This window comes from Solanum stenotomum, chromosome 7, assembly GCF_019186545.1.
Source record: "Solanum stenotomum isolate F172 chromosome 7, ASM1918654v1, whole genome shotgun sequence".
Taxonomy (NCBI): domain Eukaryota; kingdom Viridiplantae; phylum Streptophyta; class Magnoliopsida; order Solanales; family Solanaceae; genus Solanum; species Solanum stenotomum.
Window position 1 is genome coordinate 19,361,035 of NC_064288.1, and position 23,796 is coordinate 19,384,830.

Here is a 23,796-nt window from a genome sequence, read left to right on the forward strand (position 1 = left end):
GCTAGGAAAGGAGTAGCTGTAGACAACAGGGCTGAGTTGTATGAACCTCAAGATAAGAAGCCTTTATTTAACCGAAGGAATGAGCTCCGAACTAGATCTCAATCCGCATCCACCTGAGTTCCCTCAGAAGCCACTCCTCCAGAAATGAACTTTGTGCCAGCTCAGGCACCTCCAGTGACCCGTGCACTCCCCATCGTTCCTCCCCGTAGACTGCTGAACAGATTGTATGGTGATGGGGCATGGACTATCCTAGAGGAGAAACTATTATCTATGGAGGACCTGGAAGGCAAATATCCCGATGTTATGGGCACCCTCCGCTACCATGAGTTTGAGAAGTTCACAAGGTCTCGAGGCCCTTACATTCCTACTTGGGTCAGGGAATTTTACACAAGTTATGGGGAGTTGCTGCCCAAAAGAAAGAAGAAGTCAAGCGAGTTTAGACTGGTGAAGCCGGTCATGGTCAGAGGCAAGGAAGTGGAGTGCAACATCGAATATATAATCATTGTATTGGGTAGACCGCTGCACTCTACACTTCCTTACGAGGGGTTGCCTATTGTACAGTCCCTAGATGACCTAAAGGGTTGGTTGGCTCCTCTGATTTCTGACACCACCTCGAGGTAGATTAGGGTAGGGGCTCCTATTGAGAAGAGAGACCTGAACATTGCTGCCAGGTTCTAGTTTGGCTTTATCAACAACACAATAATGCCATCCCAGAACAAGTCCATTTTGCGCCATCCTAATGTAGCTTGCCTCAATTCTATCATTGTACAACAAATACGATTTCACCTTCGTGTTTTCGGCTTGCTTGATAGAGAGGTCGTAAAGCTAAGACTACTAAATTGATGGTTGGTGGGATTGGGTCGACATGAGGTTCAGCTCGAGAGAGTGAACCTTAGTCCTTCTTCCACACACTCAGCTCAAGAGAGTGAGTGGGCAAAGGAGGAGGATGTTCTTCATGCGATAACTCGATGTTCGAGAGAAACCGAGTTGATTCGTGGTAAGTTGCTCGAGAGAGAATATACCCCCACTATAGTCTAGCCTAGTCACAAACATTCAACGAATTTACTATCAAAAGTATGTACCCAATGATCTAGTTTAACTCATATTCCTATAACACCCCAAGAATCCCTTCTTCATATCTCATTTTCTTATATTTTTGTTTGTTTTTATTCACTAGTTTAACACAAACCCCCATTGATAATTGACGGTTGTGTCACCTCCTTTAAATTTGTTATGTTTTTATTCGATAAATATTTAGCTAAGGGTAACTTTAGCATTTTCACGCTTCGACATTAATTTTAAGGAACTGCTCCCTTGGGACTCGACCCCAACCCATTCGGTTGGGTTATATTACTATTGTATGATCGTAGACACTTGAATTGGAAGTTGTGTCTTGATTACACAAACATTAGGTAGCTTTGGTGAGCAAAAAATCCACTCGGCGAGTCGCTGATGACTTCGGTGAAGGATTACCAGGTCGCCAAAAGGTGTTGATGGAATCCCAAGCAAGTGATGATGGGCGATGTAAAAGAAGAAAGGGTGATTTACGGAATCATCTGGCGATTCCGACCAAGATCGCCTAAGGGTACAATAACTGAACCAAGAAAGAGTGAAAATTAAAGGCGAAATGAAGGACAATCGGCGAAGCCTGACTTACCTCGCCTATTGATCTTAAGCGGTCACACTTCAAACTTGCTTAGATTGATTTTTTGCTGGAGAGAGAAAGCATTCAAAAAGAGGAGAAATAGAAAATAGAGGGAAAAACATTTCCATTGTGATTTTAAAAGTGACTTTCGCAAGATTTTTGCTTGAGGTTTCGTAATAGAGAAGATTTTGTAAACTTTAATTTTCAAATTTCAATTACCCAGCTATGGAAAACATGGCAGATGTTGATTTTCCTATTTTTGCTATTATTGGCTAGAACCCTTCTCTTGGGGTTTTAACTATGAAACCAAATTGTTGAGTTTTACTAAGTGGGTGTCATTGGATGGCAAATAATGGCATTAATTTTAAGTGGGTCTGAGTTGCTGCTGCGTTTTGAGGTCATCTTGCATGATTAGTGTAACAAGTTTAGTGTTTTTGGCTAGCTCTAGAGAGCAGTGCTGAACCAATGTAGAAAAATTAGCATCCTTAGTAGTGGGTTAGCATGATTTCATCTTGAGAAAGTGAAACATGGGATCTATCCTTTGTGTCTAGCTTGAGAGAGTGGATTTGATGAGGACAAGGGTTGAGCAACTTTGAATTAGTGTTGAAGTTCAAGAGAATTTGGCATAGAAAAGATAATTTATCAAGAAAAAATTACTTTACATATGGTCCTACCTACTCACGACAAATTATCCTATTGTGAGCATCAACGTTCATCCACTAAGTTAAAATTCAATAATTGGTTGGTCAATTCCCCAAGTTCTACCTTACTATTTGATCATTTTGTGCTGAAGTGTGAAATCGGAGTGATAATCATAATTTGATATTTGAAACTAAAACCAAAAAGGTGCAACAAGTGTTCAATTGACGAGATTGTTGTCATATTTTCGTCATTGAATTTGAAGGATAAACTACTATCTATGGGATCGACCCCAACTCATTTAGTTGGGTTATTGTACTCACTAGCGATTGTTGACACTTAGAATTGGATGAAGTTTCATGATACGTTAATCAAAATGGTGCCGCTGCCGAGGAGTAGCATTACTTAGAGTTCTTTGATTGCAAATTTGACACTTTTGAATTGGTTGGTTGTAGTTGAGTTGGGTTAGGCTGCTTGGTGTAAGTGTGTTCGGACTACATAGAGGCAAGAATGAGTGAAGAAGAAATGAATGATAGTCAAACAGGTCATCGGGATGGTATCGATGATATCAACAGTGTTTACGACCCAACTCAAGCTGGTGAAATGGGTGCAATTTGCATACCACAAGCTGAGGGAAATGCAATATTTGAAGTCACTAGTATAACTCTTCATCTCCTCGAAATGAGGGGAATATGGAGGACGAGAGCACGAAGACCAGCATGAGCATTTAAGAAATTTCACAGAGATATGCAGCCCATTTTCGTTCAAGAATGTGTCACAAGAGTCAACTCAGTAGTTGTTCCCACTATCTTTGACGGGGGAAGCTAGCAAGTGGTTAGCCGAGTTAACAAGAAATTCCATCACATCATGGGAGGAGTTGATTATAGCGTTCAATGCAAGGTTCTTTCCTCCATCAAGGATGATGAAACTTAGAGACGATATTCAATGTTTCAAGCGATGGGAGGGGGAACCCATCCATGAAACGTGGGTGGGGTTTAAGAAACTCTTACTTAAATGCCCAACTCATGGGCTACCAAATGATTTGCTACTCCAATATTTTTACCGGAGTTTTGATTCGATTAATAAAGGAGTGGCCGATCAATTTGTACGAGGGGGAATAATGTTATAATCATTTGAGGTGCTTCATTTCTTCTTGATGACATGACCAAAATAAATCAAGCGTGTTACACCCAAGAGGATCAAGTCTCTCCATTTTGGTTTAGATTGACTCAAGAACAACTTGATAAAGAGAGAGAGGGATGAAAACATCTAGAAGATGTTGACCAAAATGGAATTTCTACAAGAGCATATGAAGGGAACATTTGGAGTGTTTAGAGTTGAGGAGGGTTCTTCTTCCGGTTACTCAAGGCCGGGGGAGAATCAAGGTTGGAACTCCAAGAGATATGAGGAGGGTTTCCACCCACGCTATCTACAACGAGGCGGAAATCAAGGTTGTAACTATCACAAGGGAGAAGAGAAAATGAGATACTATCCAGATTGGGTTGAGCAAAGCGATTATTAGAGAAGGAAAGATGACCATGATGAGAACCACACTTACTCGAGTGAGAGCCCAAAATCAAAAGGGAGTGCAAGTTTTCCCCGGGTGAATTATTTGTTGTCACGCATACTTGATAAAGTTGAAGGTTCGGATGATTTATTGAAGGGGATGAAATATGACTTTTCATCACTGAAAAGTAAAGTGAACTCTCATGCCGATGTCATCAAGATACTTGAAGGTCAGTTGAGTTTACTATCAGCACAATTGAAACCAAAGATGACAATGAAAGATGATGATAGAGGGTTGGCTGTGGTTACTCGTAGTGGAAAGGTAGCAATGGGTAATATGACGGGTAATGAAGAAGCTCAAACGCATGAAGAAGATAAAGGCACAAAGAAAGAAGAGGCACCTATTCATCAAAGCATTGCCAAAGAACCACAAAACGAAATGGAGCAACATCATCTAATGCCAAAAGTCATGCAACCTTTACCCAAATTATCTCCCCCATTTTCCCAACGTCTAAAGAAGAAAAATGAGGATGAGAAATTCAATAAGTTCTTACCGATGTTCAAAACATTATCAATTAATCTCTCTCTTGTGGAAGCATGTTTGGAAATGTCGGGTTACGCCAAGTTTATGAAGGAATTAGTCATAAAGAAAAGGAACTTAAATTTTGAGACAATGGAAGTTTCCCATAGTTGTAGTGCAATTATGACTAAGGAGCTGATAAAAAAGAGAGAGGATCCCGAAGCGTTCACCATCCCTTGTACCATTGGAATGCTCCAATTTGCTAAAGCTTTATGCGATTTGGGAGTAAGCATCAACTTAATGCCATATGCAATTTATAAACAACTTGGGTTGGGTGAACCGAAAGCCACCACAATGAGACTCTTGATGGCAAACCGATCCATCAAACATCCCGTGGGGATACTATATGACATCTTGGTAAAGGTTGACCGATTCATTTTTCTGGCTGATTTTGTTATTCTCGATTGTGAAATAGATGGTGAAATTCCCATTATTTTGGTAAGACAATTCTTGGCAACCGGGAGAGCATTGGTAGATGTTTGAAGTGGAGAATTGAAGTTTTGGGTGAATGAATATGAAGTGATCTTCAACGTTTGTAAGTCAATGAAACACCCAAGCGATATTCATGTGGTCTCCACCGTTGATGTTATTGATGAGGCGGTAGCTAGTGTGAGCCATTTGATGTGAATGAGTGAACCACTTGAAGTTGTGCTTGCTAACTATGATAAATTCGAAATTCAAGGCTGTTAAGAGGTTGTAGCTTCTCTTTTAGGTTTGGGGGGGGGGGGGTATTCAAAGATTCAATTGAAGTTGGACATCGATCTTAAGAATCGAGAAAGTCTTCCCGCAAAGCTATTAACAGAAGATCCACCAAATTTGGAGTTGAAAGTAATTCCTTCCCATCTCCGATATGCTTTTTTGCGGGCAAACAACACCTTACCGGTAATCATTGCAATTGATTTACTTGAATAGAAGATAAAATTGCTCCTTGAAATGTTGAGAAGGCATATTAAAGCTATAGGTTGGACGATCGCTGACATAGTAGGCATTTCTCCCTGTATTTGCACTCACAAAATTCAGCTTGATAGTGAGTGTAAACCGAGCATTGAACATCAACGGAGATTGAACCGACCAATGCAAGAAGTAGCGAAAAAGGAGATAATAAAGTGGTTAGACGCAGTTGTGATCTACCCTATCACAGATAGCAAATTAGTAAGCCCGGTACAATGTGTACCGAAGAAATGAGGTATCACTATGGTCCCAAATGAAAAGTGGGAGCTTGTATCTATGAAACCTTTGACCAGATTGAGAGTATGCATGGATTACCGAAACTTAAATTCGTGGACTGAAAAAGGATCACTTTCCCATGCCTTTTATGGATGAAATGCTTGATCGACTATCAGAGAGAGGCTGGTATTGCTTTTTGGATGGGTATTCCGATTACAACCAAATCTCCATTGCTCCAGAAGACCAAGAGAAAACCACCTTCACATGTCCTTATGGGACTTTTGCCTTTAAAAGGATGCCATTCGGGTTATGTAATGCTCCAACAACATTCCAATGTTGCATGCTATCCATTTTTGTTGACATGATGGAGGATTCAATGGAGGTATTTATGGATGACTTCTCGGTTGTGGGTGACACCTTTGAGGCATGTTTAGATCACTTAGGACAAGTTTTCCAAAGATGTGTGGAGAAAAATTTGGTCCTCAATTGGGAAAAATGTCACTTCATGGTTAAAGAAGGTATAGTACTTGGTCACAAGGTGTCTCAAAATGGGCTGGAGGTGGATAAAGCGAAAATTGAAGTGATTGAGAAATTACCACCACAAATTTCGGTAAAGGGGGTTCGTAGTTTGTTGGGACATGCCGGTTTCTACCGGAGGTTCATTAAAGACTTCTCTAAGATTGCACATCCTCTATGCAAACTCTTAGAGAAAGAGGTAAAATTTCACTTTGGTGACGCTTGTATGGTGGCTTTCAGTTGTCTAAAGTAGAAATTGGTATCCACCCCGGTCATCATTAGTTCTGCTTGGTTAGAATCTTTTGAAATAATGTGTGATGCAAATAGAACGACATTGGGTGTTGTGCTGGGGCAAAAACGCAACAAACTATTTCACCCAATTTACTACGCGAGCAAGACTCTAAACACTACTCAACGTAACTATACCGTTACTGAACAAGAGTTGCTTGCGGTAGTCAACGCGTTTGAGAAATTCCAGGCATATTTGCTAGGTACTAAAGTAGTTGTTCACACTGATCATTCTGCACTACGTTACCTAATGGCAAAGAAGGATGCCAAGCAAATGTTGATAAGGTGGGTGCTACTATTACAGGAATTCGACTTTAAGGTCAAAGATAAGAGAGGTTGTGAAAATCAGTTGGCTAACCACTTATCGAGATTAGAAGGCAAGAAGAATGACGAGCTTGAGATTGACTTAAATGATTCTTTTCTCGATGAGCATGTATTCACGGTAACTCTCAAACAACCTCTTTGGTATGCTGACTTTGCCAATTATGTAGTGTGTGGTCTAATGCCGAACAACTTAAACTTCTTTCAATGAAAAAGCTTCTTGTTTGATGTTAAGAAGTTCTTTTGGGATGAACCATATTTATTCAGAGAATTTGCTGACCATATCATTAGAGGATGTGTTTCGGAAGAAGAATCCATTGACATTCTCCATGCTTGTCATGCTTCACCAGTTGGAGGTCATCATGGTGATGTATGTACAACTGCTAAAGTTCTACAAAGTGGGTACTACTGGCCGTCTCTCTACAATGATGCTCATGATTTTATTAAGAAGTGCACTCAATATCAGAAACAACGTGGAGTGTCCAAAAGACACGAGTTACCTCTTACGCCCATCTTATAAGTTGAGCTATTTGAAGTTCGGGGAATTGATTTTATGGGCCCATTTGTAAGTTTGTTTGGAAATAAGTATATCTTGGTGGCTGTAGATTATATTTCCAAATGGGTGGAGGCTATTGCACTTCCAAATAATGAAGGGAAAAGCTTGTTCAATTTCTGAAATGCTATATCTTTGTGAGATTTGGTACTCCTAGGGCTATTATTAAAGATGGGGAATCCCACTTTTGCAACAAGTGGTTCTCAGCTGCATTGAACAAGTATGAAGTGAAACACAAAGTAGAAACTCCATATCATCCCCAAATGAATGGCCAGGTCAAAGTGTCAAACCGGAGATCAAAATCATTTTGGCCAAGATAGTGAATGCCAACATAACTGATTGGTCTCGAAAGCTCGATGAAGCACTATGGGCATATCGTATGGCTTACAAAACACCGATCGGGATGTCTCCATATCAGCTAGTTTTTGGTAAATCTTGCCATCTAGCAGTTGAATTGGAACACAAAGAGTTGTGGGCATTGAAAGCTTTAAATCTGGACTGGACAAAAACCTCAAAGGAGAGAATGGAGTAGTTAAATGAGTTGGACGAATTCAGATTCAAAGCTTATGAAAGCTCAGCCCTTTATAAGGAAAAGATGAAGAAATGGCATGATGCTAAAATCCTTAAGAGGGAATTTAGAGTAGGAAACTGGGTGTTACTATACAACTCTCAACTTAGACTCTTTCCAGGAAAGCTCAAGTCCGAATGGTCGGGACTGTTTAGAGTGACCAAATGTTCACAAATGGTGCCATCGAAGTTGAAGGTTAAGAAGGACCTGCATTTAAGGTGAATGGACAATGCTTGAATTTATACTTTGGTGAGTGCCAAGAGATCTCTCTGATTGAGATGGTGTACTTGGAAGATGCTTGAGAGCACTTCCACATCGTGCCACAACGTTAAATAAGGCGCTTCTTGGGAGGCAACCAAATTATTGATGTTTTAAATAATGTGTGTGTTGATTTTACAAGTGAAGGATAACGTGCGAGAAGAAGATATATCGGAGAATCGCCGAAGCCATTCAGTGAGTACGACCTAGTCCGCCTTATGGATAGCAAAGAAGGGGTTTAGATTTTGGAATATTCGATGAGAGATCTGTATCACTCGGTGAATTGCCGATGTGCTTAGGCAACCCGACTTTTCTCCCCCTTTCTACTTCAGGGCCGGCAACGTCACTCTATGATTATTCGGAGATGTTCCAAGTCTAGTATGCGAGTCACCAATCTATTCGGCGACCTTTTGCATCTCCGCCGATTTGCCCATTCTGAGGGTGTCATACACTAGAAATAAGGGCGAGATGCCGCTCCATAGGCGAATCACCGAATCATTCAGCGACTAGTTTACTTTCTCGCCGACTGGGCACTTAGTGAAGATTCCCTATTACCTCACTATGCATGTTTACATACTAGAATTTATCTTTATTTGCTGGTTTTCCTTTATTGTCTTATTTTTCTTTTTGTGGTAGTGTCTGTTCTCTAATCACATTGAGGACAATATTGCATGCTTTTGGTGAGGGTGGTACTTGGTCAGTGAACTACCGGGACCCTGGACACTCTTGATTTCGTCTAATGGTGGTTGTTCTCTTGCAAATTTAAGTATCGGTCTTGATCAAAACCGATGACTTGAATAGTGCTCTTTATCGAACAAAAATGAATGTGCGGCTACGATGAGGCCAAATGAATTTTCATAGAAAATATGTGAACTTTTTGCATCTCGCTGTGACTAGCCAAGTATCAAATTGAGTCTCTTGTGATGAACATTGCACCCTAGCGAAAGTGTGGAGTCTTGTTTGACATTGGCATCAATGCTTTGTGTGATGAGCTTACCATGAACCATGTGTGATGACACCTAGAATTTGCCCTGTTGGTCCGGTTAACTAATGTCACAATCCGGGAGTACCCCCTAAACGTAACATGGCATACTTGACCTCGAAGAGGTCTCATACAAGCCTCTAGCATCATCATTACATAAGACATTGAAATAATGCGGACATTTAAAACTTTACAATAGAAGCTCAACTTCACTTTTCATAAAAGAAAGTAATAGGAATTCTAGACTTTGTCTCATACCACCATCTAAGCCATTGGAATACAAAGTTGGGACTTAGCCCTTATAGATTAATAAAAGTCTCAACATGAGAAGTACAATAGAACTAAAAGATAGGAAATCCCGTCCTCGAACGTGAGGACTCACAACTACTTGGAGAAAGCAATCCAACTCTTCTTCAAAGGAGAGAGTGAAAGTCACCTAGCCGGAACCTACACTCATTAAGATGTAGAAGGAGGAAGGGGTTAGCACATAATATGTACTAAGTATAGAAACATGCATAATAACCTTAAATATGAAAAAAAGGACATTTTTGTTAGAAAAGAATACCTTTGTCAAGTTTAGCAACCAACATGCATTTATAATGTACAACACAAGCCATAATTACATTCATACTCACTACATGGTGATACAAACACCTTAGCAACCTCTAAGGAACAATTGTGAAATGTATGGTTGGCATCCCATAATACCAACCCTACTAAGTGTCTCCTTGAAGTTCCCTTGGTCATGCATATCACCTTCAAACCTCATAATAATCATTAGTCAGCAATAAGGAAATAATAATAAATATTACGTTGAATAGAAGGAAAGTCACTCATAATAACTAACCATTCAAGACATATATATGCATTCGCATCTCATTATAATAATAAGGAACCATCCTACAACATCCTACCAAGTCCACTTGTTATGTGGGAGTGAAGTCTCATACCCCCACTCCTAATATGTAAACTCACCAAGAGGTCATAGCATAGCCCATGTCTCATTCATTATCATTCATTTAGGGAATAATAGCATAACCGACATAGACCATGTGAGCTAAATGGAATCCGGTGTCGTATAACTCCACACCGAAGAAGGTGTCCTACTTGCCTAGGACTAAGTGTATAGCATCTAGGTGGATCCACTAGCTAAATCCTATGTTGGCACATAGTTATGGGATAGGGAGATTGCTACAAGAGGCCCACCCTATGGCATTGGCGGAGGGTCTTCCATCTCATGAGTTTACTTTGGATGACCTCACTATTGCATTGGCGGAAGGGCCATTTCCTCACTGTCCATATCCACTCGGTGCTAAGCATTATCTCCCAATTATACATAATTATGTCTTGAATTGCATTTAAATGTGTGAAGGAATGCTCTATCCCTCATTCAATACAACCCAACATAATAGCTCATAGATTCATTTAAAGGTTAGAATGTACTTTCAACCCTAGAATCAACATTAGTGTGTGAGTAAGACTTTCACATTACATTCATAGTGTTTTCATGAGAATTAGACTTTCAATCAACACAATACATCATCATCATCCTACTAGACTACTCATGCATCATTAAGTATAAGGGTAACAGAAGATCAATACTTTCAACAATACCATACTTTACACATTAGTCATAGGAGATTTACTTTCTAAGTGAATTAATAGGTTATACACAACTTTCATCAACATGTACAAACCCTAGCAATTTACCCCTTTCCAAGGTCATGAATCATGTCTCACAATTACACCTAAAGATACTACAATAGGCATGAACAAAACAAGATTCAATAACTAAATTCACATAGAAACAATTCATTGTAATCATCTTGCATCAATACACCCATCACAATACTTGAAATTGGGGTCTTGGGGTGGTTCATGGGTTCAAGGGGAATTTTACAATGTAAATCACCATTAAACATCAAATCATTCATAATATAATGCAAATCTTGAGCTTTTTCTTTGTTCTTCAATGGAGTTTAGAGAGATAATGTTTTGTGAGGGAAGTGGGTTTTGATTTTGAGTTGTGAGTTGTGAGGGGTTAAAGACTTTTTTTAATACCTAAAAATACTTTAATATACTTTAAATAACTAATTATAACCATCCCAACCTTTAAACAAATTAATTAGTGATTTACTAAACTACGGCTGCCTCAAAGCAGTCCACTCAAGCCCCCATTCACGAGTCCCCGTCGACAGGGCATGGTCCAAACTACAAACCGTACTGGTCACTCGTGGTTTGGGTCAAAGAGGGGTCATGAGAGGCCTTGGTGAAGAGACTAGGTCTCAACTTACGAGACCAATCCACGAGGCATGAATTAGTCCATGCTCTGTACTGCACATTCGTGGATTAGGACTGTGGCTAGGCAGTTTGGAGGGTCCTTGGTAGAAACCAAGTGTGGACTCACGACCCCGACCTACGGGGCATGAGTCAAACTACGCCTCATAGGTTGCCTCTTCGTGGATGAGGTTGTTTTGGACAGCTTTTTGGACCTTTCCTTGGGTCCTCCTCATGGACCCTTGGGGGGTCCTAGGGAAGTCGTGCCTTGACGTTTAGGCACTAGAACCCTAATACTAAGTTAGGAACGTTATTTTAGGACCTTAACCTTACATTTAGACATCATTAGGCTATGAGACTACACGTTAGCCTCTAGCTTAGGTCATTAGAAATACGGGGTGTTACATTATCTCCCCCTTGGGAACATTCGTCCCCAAATGTCGACTAAGACCCCAAACTAAGTTAGAAACACTAGACTAGCAGCCCACCATGCATGAAACATCAAAAATGAGTAAACCTGACCATACACTATTCACCATATGCAATACTCAAAAGGAGGAAACATCAACTCCATTTCACAACATGGTCAATGCAATGCAAGAAAGTAGGAATTACTTCTACCAACTCAATATGCATAAAACTCATCAATTCACATAACATGGGAGGAACTAACTTCTCCAATTCAAATAAGCTCAACACATCAATATAGAGCTAATGTGCCATCTCAACAACACAAGATTAAGCATGTTCATCATTTCATCTCATGGAGTAAAAAATGCAATCATCATACAAAATGCAAATCAACATGAGGAAACATAGACATCATGAAAACTCAATATATGCTAAAACATGAATTCTCACAAGAACATGCATAATATAGGGAAATCATGGGGAGAAAAAAATCATACCACACACATGACTCCCAAACACTAAACTTTAAAGGAACTGTTTACCTCAAGCTTGAATAGGAGTAGAAGGAAAAAGATGAGGACAGCGGGACTTCATATCGGCCTCGGCCTCCCATGAAGCACCCTCAACTAAGTGATTTCTCCATAGAACCTGAACGAAAACTACTTCCTTATTTATCAACTTTCTCACTTGCCGGTCCAAAATCTCAACCGGGACCTCTTCATAAGAAAGGTTCTCATCAAATCCTAAATCCTCTAAAGGGAGGATAGAAACCAGATCACCAATACACTTTTTGAGCATGGAAACATGAAACACAGGGTGAACCGGGGCCTACTCATTTTGCAAGTCCACCTCATAAGCAACTTTCCCGATATGCTTCAAGATTTGATATGGCCCCACATACCAGGGACTAACACTACAACTTTTAGGCTTTTAGCCACCCCTGTAAAGTGTAGCCTAAACTAGAAAAAAGTGTGGCCTTTGATAAAAGGGTACACTTTTGGACTTTAAGCAACGCTTTTTAGGAGGTGGCCAAAAGAAGCGTAACCTTTGACATTAGGCCACACTTTTTAAATGTCGCCATAACAGCTACACTTAAAAAGCGTGGCCAAAGAGGTATAAGGGCACACTTTATAGTAATTCATTAGCAACATCTTTTGTTTGATTATACTACACTTAAAAGTGTGGCATTTGCTTTGTTATTGGGCACACTTAAAAAATGTTGCCTTTTATATCTCATCTAGAACAACACTTATAAAGTGTTACTTGGACATCCCTATAGCAACACTTTTGAAGTGTGGCAATGTTGTGTAGAATTTTTGTAGCCACAATTTTTTTCATTTTTAAGAATAATAATTTTTATTTGCATAGATTCAATAATCACATAATTAAATATATATAAGTGATCTAAAGCTCAAATTAGCTAATAAATAAATCAAATGTATATATTTCAAATAAACATCGAGAAACATGTCTTGCACAACCGATACTTAGAAAGCTATTGCTTAAAGATCTCTACTATTAATAAATTCCACAAAACCAAATGAATTCAAACATATATGACAATAGTACAAAAAATCTTCATCGCTCACTACAAAAGATCGAGTTTACTTCATGTCTCTATTCAAATTCAATTATCGGTATTTTCCTGCACATTCAAAATAAAATTATAAGTTAGTGAAATAAATCATGTGTATTTAATATGCTCAAATTCACAGTAAGCCAAACAAATTCATAACAATAAATTAACAGGCCAAACACATCAATGCACGCTTTTATCAACAACAAGTTGACATTCAAGAAACCTCTTGAGGTGGAATCAGTTTCTAACTTAATTTACAAGCCAAATGTTAAAGCAACTATGAATTAGGGAAAAAAAAATCTCTTGAAAAACTACAGCTAGATGCTTATAAGAACCCTAATAAGGATTTAGAAAAGGAAGTTTCATCATTTTCACTTGAACCAGAACCAACCAACCATAAACTGCATCTCTCTCTTGTCATAAATCTCCAATAAAAAATCCCTAAGCATCTGAAGGAAGTAGTGCTGCTCTAATGGCTGAAGCAATAATGCTTAACTTGTCTCCATTCCCATCACTTTTTGACACACAACAACAAAGACCCCTCCTGCACATAACCCATACCAGGTTGCATTGCAGATACAACTCTTTAGGCATAAATGGACTATTGGAAGACAACTCTTTATAAATTTCAACATTTTAAAGACAAGAGATATCTAAAAGAAACAAAGAATCACTTGCAAAGCTAATCCATCTTGAAGGCAGTGCATTCCTAAGACATTAAAATGCAAAATTTCATTCTATCCTTAAAGAAAAACAAAGTTCACATAGGTCACAAGCATTAAAGAAAAAGGCAGATTCATTTGTCACTAGAGAACATACACTTATGCAGATCACAACCCGAAAGAGATAATACAAACTCATTTGAGGCCTATTAAGTAAAGGATACTTGGCAATATCTCACCCCAAACAAATAAAACTGTATCCACATCTCTGATAAACACAAAACGATAGGAATCAAATGCAAATTCACTGTGAGAATCAGAAAAAAAAGTCATGTATCAAAATAGATCATTCACAACACAAAACGACCCTACCAAAGTTGAATAAATCTGCACCTACTGATATGAGTGAGATCTGATCAATCTAGACTTAGAAAACAAGCACAAGAACAACATAGTAATTTCTTTAACACCTTCAAAACCCATAACAAAAAACATGAAAACTACTACAACAGATAGAGACAAAACAACATCAATGCACACTTTTATCAACAACTTGTCACGTGCTTATTTAATACAAATCTAGTGATATTCTCAAATGCACGTTTATGTACTTGCTTAGAAAAGTATTTTATAAGAAAATTATAAAGACAGGGAAGTTAGACAAAGCAAAACATGAAATTTTCAAGGAACCTAAGTAGCCCTAGCATATAAAAAACAATGTCTTCCAGAGAATATATAGATCATGGTACTATTAAAGTGCAAAACTTGTCTATCCTAGTTCCTGGGACTATTTTCAGATTTTGTTCGGTCTTCAAATCCGAATTGTCATCTCATGTTATAGCATTAAGGCTGGCCTAGCTGTTGTAGTTTTTTCCACATACAAATCATTTGTCTAGGGGACTGGTAAATTAGGATGTGTTGCAGTGTTGGTACATGTATAACTTGTGAATTCTATTGTTGTAATACCAAACATAAGGTTACATGTGTTAAAGTGTTGGCTGATTTGTTTCCTCGATTCATCTTTGAGCAGTTCAACAACCTGTCGCTCACCCCTTGCCACAAATCCATATCATGCAAGTTATACTCTGGTAAATATTTTTAAGGACTACATGTATTAGACACCACAAACTTAAACACAGTCCATTAACAAGCTAAGTTAGAGAAGCTCCTCTTCCATCAAAGGTACCAAGGGAAAGGTTGACTATTGCTACGATTAAAATATCAAAACATTTCAGATATTTTGATTCACTGTTATCTGGTTATACAAGAATAATAGGAAGTTCTTGAGATATCTTTAGTATTTTTGCAACACCATTGGGAATATATCATGCTTAACAAGGCAATCAATCAAGTAACTGTCAAAACAATTGACTGTGAATCATAACAATTCCTCAATATCTCGCAGGCAATGGAAAATTTTGGGTTCCACAAGGATACAATCTGTAAAAGATGATAACCAATTCATTTAAGTCATGATAATTTGAAGTTACTTATTTAAAAACATTGCATCAGCTTTAAAGATTAATATACGTTGTTGCTTTGGTCGTTCAGTTTAAACATGTATACTGCATTTAAAGATAGTGTATGTCATAAAATAGTGAAATATGCAGCAAGACGTTATAATATTATATTCAATTAGAACCTTTTTTCCTTGATACATGTCTCAATTAGCAATTCAGAAATCAGAGTGCCTTTGACTGGTTTATATCCTTACTGATTAAGTGGCATAGACAAGAACAATGAAAATGACCTCCACGGTGCATTTTTGTTCCTGATAAGCAAACACAAATTTAGATCCTACATTCTAAGAAATAAGAATAAGGAGTAGTCCATGTATACCTAAATTGAGAACTCACCGCTAGATTAGTATAGTATCTGAAATGCTGAAAAATTAAGAAAAGTGATATGATCAATGCTACCAAGACAAAGAATCCCCCAATTACGACAACAGGCTCATGGAGATCTCTAGAAATATTGACAAGAGATGTAAAATGATGCCATGCCACATGATCTCAACCAAACACTAACCAAACCTGAAAAACAACAATGCAATTAACTTGGAATGGTTATCGCTTAACTTAATCTACAATAGAGGGAAAAAACAAAAGCACTTCCCTAAGCCTGGTAATCTACTGATCCGAAAGTAGAATGCTAGAAGCAAGTAAAAAGTTTTCATTACTTGCATTTTTTTCAGGTGTTACTAAGTGCATGTATTCTCAGTAAGGTCTGTTCTACAATTGTTTGGAAAGGAGAAGCCTGGTGAATTTTCAGCGTTTTAGGAAGATCTGTTCTACAGTTGCACAGAACATAGAGGACAATCAATGAAATCTACTTTGTAGTAGAACCTTCAATGATTGAGATCTTGGCAGTCTGAAAAGACTTATTTCCCCCCGTGACATTTATATGAAGAATCATTCAAATACATGAATCTTGAAAAATCTCATTCTAAGCGACTCTAATTTTGAGCCAAAAACTAAACCTAAAAAAGAAGGTTCTTCAAGTGCTCATCTTTTGCATATGCTTACCAGAAAGTCCAGAAAAAAGCTGACAAAATGGGTATATCAACAAGAGAGGAAGGTTTACTTCAAATAAGTTAATTCAGATTTCTACTACATTTTATTTATTTTTAAAATATACTATTTCATAAAGTGCTCGAATACTTAGTTACAAGTCAGCTTCAAATAGTAAACGATTTTCAGCAGAAAATCAACATAGCATTGCTAGTGTAACTAAGTATATTAATCAACTAAGCAAGTACATTGTCAAGTCATGTAGTAACCTTGATTTTAAATGCTAAAGGAGGTTGTAAAGAATTCTTAAGGTCTCCACAAGCCTACTTCAGCTCACGACAAATTTTTTTTTTTGTTTAAATGCTACATATATTACAAAAAGGAAAACACGAAGATTGTGTAAAACATTCTACCAAAAACCCAAAAGATCTCTGACTATGTATACATTAAATTTATGAACTATAACATGGACTCAACTTCATTTACAAGTTCTACTTTACACCAAAAGGAAATCACAAAAATACTACTCCCCCTCTGTCACATCAATTTAGAATAATCAATTATTTTATAGAGTTAACCGAAAAAAAGAGAAATATAGTTAACATAACTGATTCGATTTCTCTTATATTTTCCATGCTTAGTATGAGTAACATTATCGTGTTTGAACTCCTTAAATATTGTTACATTAGATTTTATATTGGGTTATTAGTAAAGAGTAAACATTGATTTTGCAAATTCGAGTGTTAGGTCAAATTTATGTAGATTATAGTAAAACAAGTAATGCAACTTTCTCGAGCATCATGAGTTATTGAATCTGCTTCATCAAGGATGTTTATCTTAAAAGGTGGGCAATGATAACCACTGAAATGATTAAGGAAGATATCTCATTAAACAACAAAGGTAAGAAGAGGCTCAAAATGCATTAAAAATTGAGCTAGACAAGACATGAGTTTAACTTTGTCGATTAGAATCAACATGAATAGAAGTTCTTAATATTTCTGCGAACTACATTGATACAACTATCATCACTAAAATTTAGCTCCATATTCTAAATTTATACTACTCGGGTCTGCTAAAGAAAAATTCACTGAAAGATGAAATATATACATATAAAAAGTAGGGTAGAAAAAATGAAACAATCAAGTTAGCAGAAACTCATAAAGTCAAGTTTGATAATATGATTTCTCTTTGGTTAAAGAATATTAAGAGCCACTTGTCGATTGGAAAATGTATTCAGTAATCTCAAAAACAATACAAGAAACTCCATAAGAATATTCTTGTTCAGTAGAGGATTTTACCAATTAGAATGTTAAAATAAGGAAGTTCTCATCTCTTAAACTTGTCACATTAGTTGACAGATTCCGGAAGAATTAGTTACAACTAAGTGTAGGGATTCATAAAAAAAAATAGGCCTGTGCATTTTACATTACTCAACTCAAGTATACTTCAAAATATTAAACAACATATGGACATAAACTCAAGAAAGTAAATATATTTTCCTATCCTAATACATTTAAACAACACAATCCTAGTTGACTCTATGAATAATGTAGAGAAAATGTATGTAGAAACATGAAACTAGCAGCAGCTAGAAGATAATTTAGGCTTGAATACATGTACTAGAATTTGAAGAAAGGCAGCAAGTTGTTTTAAGTCCATTCAATTTCTAGAATATAAATAGTATAAAGAAAATAGATGTCCAAAAGTTCGATTATTACTCAATATAATTTTTTGGAAATAAAAAGGGAGGTTAAATTGCTCCAAAGTATGGAACCTTTTTTCAAAAGTTCCAACTTATTCCTCTTTACACTTTGAATTTCAAAAAGAAAGAAATTGTTTTTCATTGCTAAACTAGAAACAGTGTAAGATAGAAACTCCTAGATCAAATCGGATTTCGACTAGCATTATAGGTCATTAGGTGGCTGGAAGACATTTACAGAAATCAGATTTTTATAGACTTATTTCATAATTAATTTCATCACACTACAATTTACTAAACGAAATTGACATAAAAAAGTACATTCTTGGCTAAAATATAAATTGACTTTCAGGAACAAGATCTATAGAATCAATAATCAATCGACCATACGAAAAAAAATCTTATTTAAATTAACATCGAGTAGAGAAACCCCCAAGTAAAATCCACATGTAACATAAACATACCTGAGAAGTGGGTACAAAACAGAACCCTAAAAGGTCGTCATCTTCCCATTCAAGGAGGACCATAAGACAATATAGGTGGGTACGGTAAGAAAAACGAAATGAACAAATATTCATCTCAAACACGTTAGCAACCAAAACTGAACCCTAAAAGTGTCTAAATATTTTTTTCAAAATATTACGAGTAATTAACATAGAAATGGATTGTTCTATCCAACAGCATAAGTATGAGCAGAAACCGAAGAGAAAATTGTGAGCAGAAACTTCACTGAACCTCCGTATGTGATTTGGGCACTAATTTCTTAGATTAATCTGGGAAGAGTTGCTCCTACCATAGTTCTCTAAATTGGGACAAAAAGAAGCTTTTACCTGAGTTCTTGTTGATTCTCCGATTCCTCCAGATCTGGAATTTTTCAAATTATTTCTCTAGTCTCTCCCATAAAGGTGAAGCACGATTAAGGAAATCACAACCAAACATCGATAAAGTTACAATGGAGACTTTTTGGGGTGGAAATGAGAAGGAGAGAAAGTAGGGTTTAATATTTTAGTAGTGATATAGGCAAAAGAGCAAATATGAGATCATTTTAATTGGGGCAAAACATTTTTAGAGTTATGTTTATATTGAGGTTATTATTTGCCAATTAGAATTGGAGGGAGAGTTAAAATATATTGGGGGAATACATTATTTTGGTGAAAATTTTAGGAAAATTATAAGACCACACTTGTAAAGTGTTGTTTTAAGAATTATAAAAATATCACACTTTAAAAGCATAGTCATATGTATAAATACGTATTGCTAATTATATCATGATGTGGCAATGCTTATAAAGTGTAGCCTATACTACTAAAGCACGCTTTATAAGTGTTGCCAAAATTACTGTTGCCAAATGGTAAAAACTAAGGATATGCTTTAAATTGCGTAGCCAAAAATGTTTTAGGCAACACTTTACAAGCGTTGTCAAGATTCAGTGTGGCCCTAGGCCTAAAATGTTGTAGTGTAAGTTTCCCCTTATTGCCAAACCTCACTATGCCTTTCATAGGCGGGATTTTCAAGTAGACCGAATCACCAATCTCAAATTCAAGATCCTTCCTTCTATTGTCGGCATAGTACTTTTGCCGACTTTGGGCCGTCTTCAACTTCTCTCTAATGAGTAGAACTTTCTCAATGGCATCATAGACTAGTTTAGGACCAATTAGAGCAAACTCACCTACCTTAAACCACCCAACTGGAGATCTACACCTTCTCTCATATAGTGCTTCAAACGGAGCCATAGCAATGCTAGAGTGGTAACTATTGTTGTAGGCAAATTCTATCAAAGAAAGATGATCATCCCAATTACCCTTGAAATCAATCACACTTACCCTAAACATATCCTCCAAGGTTTGAATGGTCCGTTCTGCTTGACTATCCATTTGAGGGTGGAAGGCTGTACTAAGTTTTACATTGGTACCAAGTCATTGTTGAAACGCCTTCCAAAAATGTGAAGTGAATTGAGTACCTCTATCCGATATGATGGACAAGGGAACCCCATGTAACCTCACTACATCCTTGATGTACAACTTAGCATAATCTTCCACCGAGAAAGTAGTTTTGACGGGAAGGAAATGGGTTGATTTCATCATCCTATCAACAATGACCCAAATAGAATCGTGTTGCCTTCGCATACGAGGCAACCCCACAACAAAATCCATATTCACCTCCTCCCACTTCCAAGTGGGAATATTTATATCTTAGAGAAAACCTCCCGGTTTCATGTACTCGGCCTTGACTTGTTGACAATTTAGACATTTTGCCACAAAACCCGTTATATCCTTTTTCAAACCATTCCACCAATAGACTTCCCGTAGGTCACGGTACATCTTGGTGGCTCCCGAATGAATAGAATACCGCGAACCATGAGCCTCTTCTAATATTTTATCCCTCAAACCATTAACATCCAGAACACACAACCTACCTTGGTACCTAAGCACTCCATCTCCCCCTTGGGAGAACACCTCAATGGACTTGTTGAGAACCGATTCTTTCAATTCCATCAAAATAGGATCAAGATGTTGTTTAGACTTCACATCAACCACAAAGGATGATTCGGAACTATGGTGAACCATGAATCCACCCTTAGCGAAATCCATAAGTTGGACACCTAGACAGGCCAATCTATGAACATCACGAACTAATTCCTTCTTCTCATCCTCTACATGAGCCACACTACCCATATACATTCTACTTAAGGCATCCTCAACTACATTGGCTTTGTTGGGGTGATAAAGGACACTCATGTCATAATCCTTTAAAAGTTCTAACCACCTTCTTTGTCGGAGGTTCAAGTCTTTTCGGCTTAATACATATTGAAGACTCTTGTGGTCGGTAAACACATCTATATGTACCCCATAGAGATAGTGTCTCAATATTTTCAAAGCAAACACCACCGCCGCTAGTTTGAGATCATGGGTAATTCTTTTTATTCATCTTAAGTTGCCTTGAAGTATAGGAGATTACCTTACCTTGTTGCATAAGGTCACATCCCAAACCCACTCGAGACGCGTCATAATATACTACAAACCCATCGGTACCCTCCGGTAAGGTCAACACCGGAGCGAATGTGAGCCTATCCTTCAATTCTTGGAAGCTTTTCTCACAAGCCTCCGTCCACTCAAATTTAGACTTCTTTTGGGTTAAGTCCGTTTATGGAGAAGCGATTGAGGAGAAACCCTCAACAAACCTCCGATAGTAACCGGCCAAACCCAACTTCTATACCCATTCTTGACACAATATGACCTAGAAACGCAACCAACCTTAGCCAAAATTCGCATTTGCTAAACTTAGCATACAATTATTGGTCATTCAGGACTTGCAAAACCATCCTCAAATGTTTCATGTGATCACCCTCACTCTTAGAGTATATCAAGATATCGTTAATAAAAATGATCACTAATGAATCAAGATATTGTCTAAACACCCTATTCATAAGGTCCAAGAACGCCGCCGGGGCGTTGGTCAACCCAAAAGATATTACTAGGAATTCATAGTGGCCATATCTTGTTCGGAAGGCCGTCTTAGGAATGTCAACCTCCCTCACCTTAAGTTGGTGGTAGCCCGACCTTAAGTCAATCTTCGAAAAGTAACTCGCCCCTTGGAGTTGGTCAAACAAGTCATCAATTCTAAGGAGAGGGTACTTGTTCTTTATAGTAACCTTGTTCAATTGGTGGTAATCAATACACATCCTAAGGGACCCATCTTTCTTCTTCACAAACAAAATCGAGGAACCCCACGGAGATATACTTGGTTGAATAAAACCCTTGTCTAGCAAATCTTTGAGTTGTGCCTTCAATTCTTTTAATTCGGCCGGAGCCATCCGGTAAGGGGGAATTGATATGGGTTGAGTATCCAACAAAAGATCAATGCTGAAGTCTATTTCCCATTCGGGAGGAATTTCGAGCAAGTCATCGGGAAATACTTCCTGAAACTCCCTTACTACGGGGACCGACTCTAAAAGAGGAGCCTCGGACCCAATGTCCTTAACTCTTACAATATGATAGATACAACCCTTATAAATCATTTTACAAACTTTTAGACATGAAATGAATTGACCTCTAGGGATTAAATTTCCCCCTTTTCATTCTAAAATGGGCTCATTTGGAAATTGAAACTTTACTACCCGAGTTCTACAATCAATGGAAGCAAAACAAGTATGAAGCCAATCTATCCACAAAATGACATCAAAGTCCAACATATCTAATTCAACCAAATCTACCAAAGTGACTCTATGAGACAAAGAGATAGTACATATCCTATACACTCTTTTAGCTACAACTAAATCACCTATCAGGGTAAACAGGGAAAAACGTTCTTTTAACTCTTCGGGAGGTACCTCAAATTTCATTGCCACAAAAGGAGTAACAAAAGATAAAGTGGCACCGAGGTCTAATAATGCATAAACATCAATTGAAAATACTTGCAACATACCGATAACAATGTTTGGGGACCCCTCTTGATCACTTCTAGATTGGAGACCATAGAAGCAATTCTTCTTTGGAGCATCGACATTAGGACCACTTGGTGTAGCTTTGTTACCCTCTTTTCCTTTGGTCGCACAAGTTGGACAATCTTTCAATTGATGCCCACTTTTTCCACATCCATAGCACACACCCATTCCGGCAAGACATTTCCCCTCTTGTCTCTTACCACACTTGGCACATGTAGGTCTATCCATGGGAGGTCCACCCCTATTGCCTCCTTGAGGCTTAGGGTTAGACACCATATCTTTGTTGGGCCTTGGGGCATTGTAGGAGCCTTGGTTGGAAAATGTCTTCTTGAACCTTGGTCCACTTTGACCCTCAAACTTACCCTTAGAAGAATTTCCATCGTCAGGTCTTGGCCTCTTCACCTCTCTACTCTTCTTCCTAAGCCTTGATTCCTCAACTTGTTGAGCATAAACCATCAATCTATCCATTTTGTCATGGATCATTTTACGCTTTGCACTCTTCTTCAATAGCATTGGACACACCGGTGACAAAATGACTCATTTCATATATTGGGTTAGACACCAAAGATGGGGCATATTTGGACAACTTAGTGAATTTCAAGGAGTATTTTTGGACACTCATTCCTCCTTGGCGAAAGTTGATGAACTCCTCAACTTTGGTTTCCCTCTTCTCACGGGGGAACAACCTATCAAGGAAGGCCTTTTTGAATACTTCCCAACTTATGGGACCCCCCCTTATGGGCTTATTGTCCTTCTATTGTGTGTACCACACTTGGGCCACGTCTTTCAATTGATACCCGGCCAACTCGGCTTTCTCATTAGATGTGACCCCCATAGCCTCCACTATCTTGTAGACCTCCTCTAAGAACTCTTATGGGTCTTCATTCATTTTAGAACACAAGAAGATAAGAGGGTTCATCCTAGTAAAGTCTCTTAGCCTTGAAGCCATGGTGCTTACATTAGGATTAGTACGGGGCCCAACTTCCCTATTTGCATGAGTCATCATGGCTTGAGCTTGAGTTGTCATTGCTTGTGCTTGCGCCGTCATGACTTGAGTCAAAGTTTGGAGAGCACCCCTTATCTCCACATTATTCATAGCTCCTTCATCATTAGGAACTTGAGGAACTTGACACTCTTGAGGACCTTGGGGACCTGGAGGACCTTGGGGAGGAACTCCCTCATCATTCACCA

At 38.1% G+C, this 23,796-nt stretch overlaps 1 protein-coding gene and 1 pseudogene across 1 annotated transcript; one reads left to right on the forward strand and one right to left on the reverse strand.

Moving 5' to 3' along the window:
- The first annotated feature begins 3,950 nt into the window (after positions 1-3,950).
- LOC125869720 (uncharacterized) lies at positions 3,951-4,853 on the forward strand. The gene has a single exon (XM_049550169.1). It carries the CDS (start codon positions 3,951-3,953, stop codon positions 4,851-4,853), a length of 903 nt encoding a protein of 300 aa, XP_049406126.1.
- A 6,612-nt stretch (positions 4,854-11,465) lies between these two features.
- LOC125869721 (uncharacterized) lies at positions 11,466-23,073 on the reverse strand (annotated as a pseudogene).
- Between the last annotated feature and the right edge of the window lie 723 nt (positions 23,074-23,796).

Excerpts from the sequence above, each read along its gene's own strand:
- LOC125869720 (XM_049550169.1), top strand. The coding sequence starts at position 3,951 with ATGAAATATGACTTTTCATCACTGAAAAGTAAAGTGAACTCTCATGCC.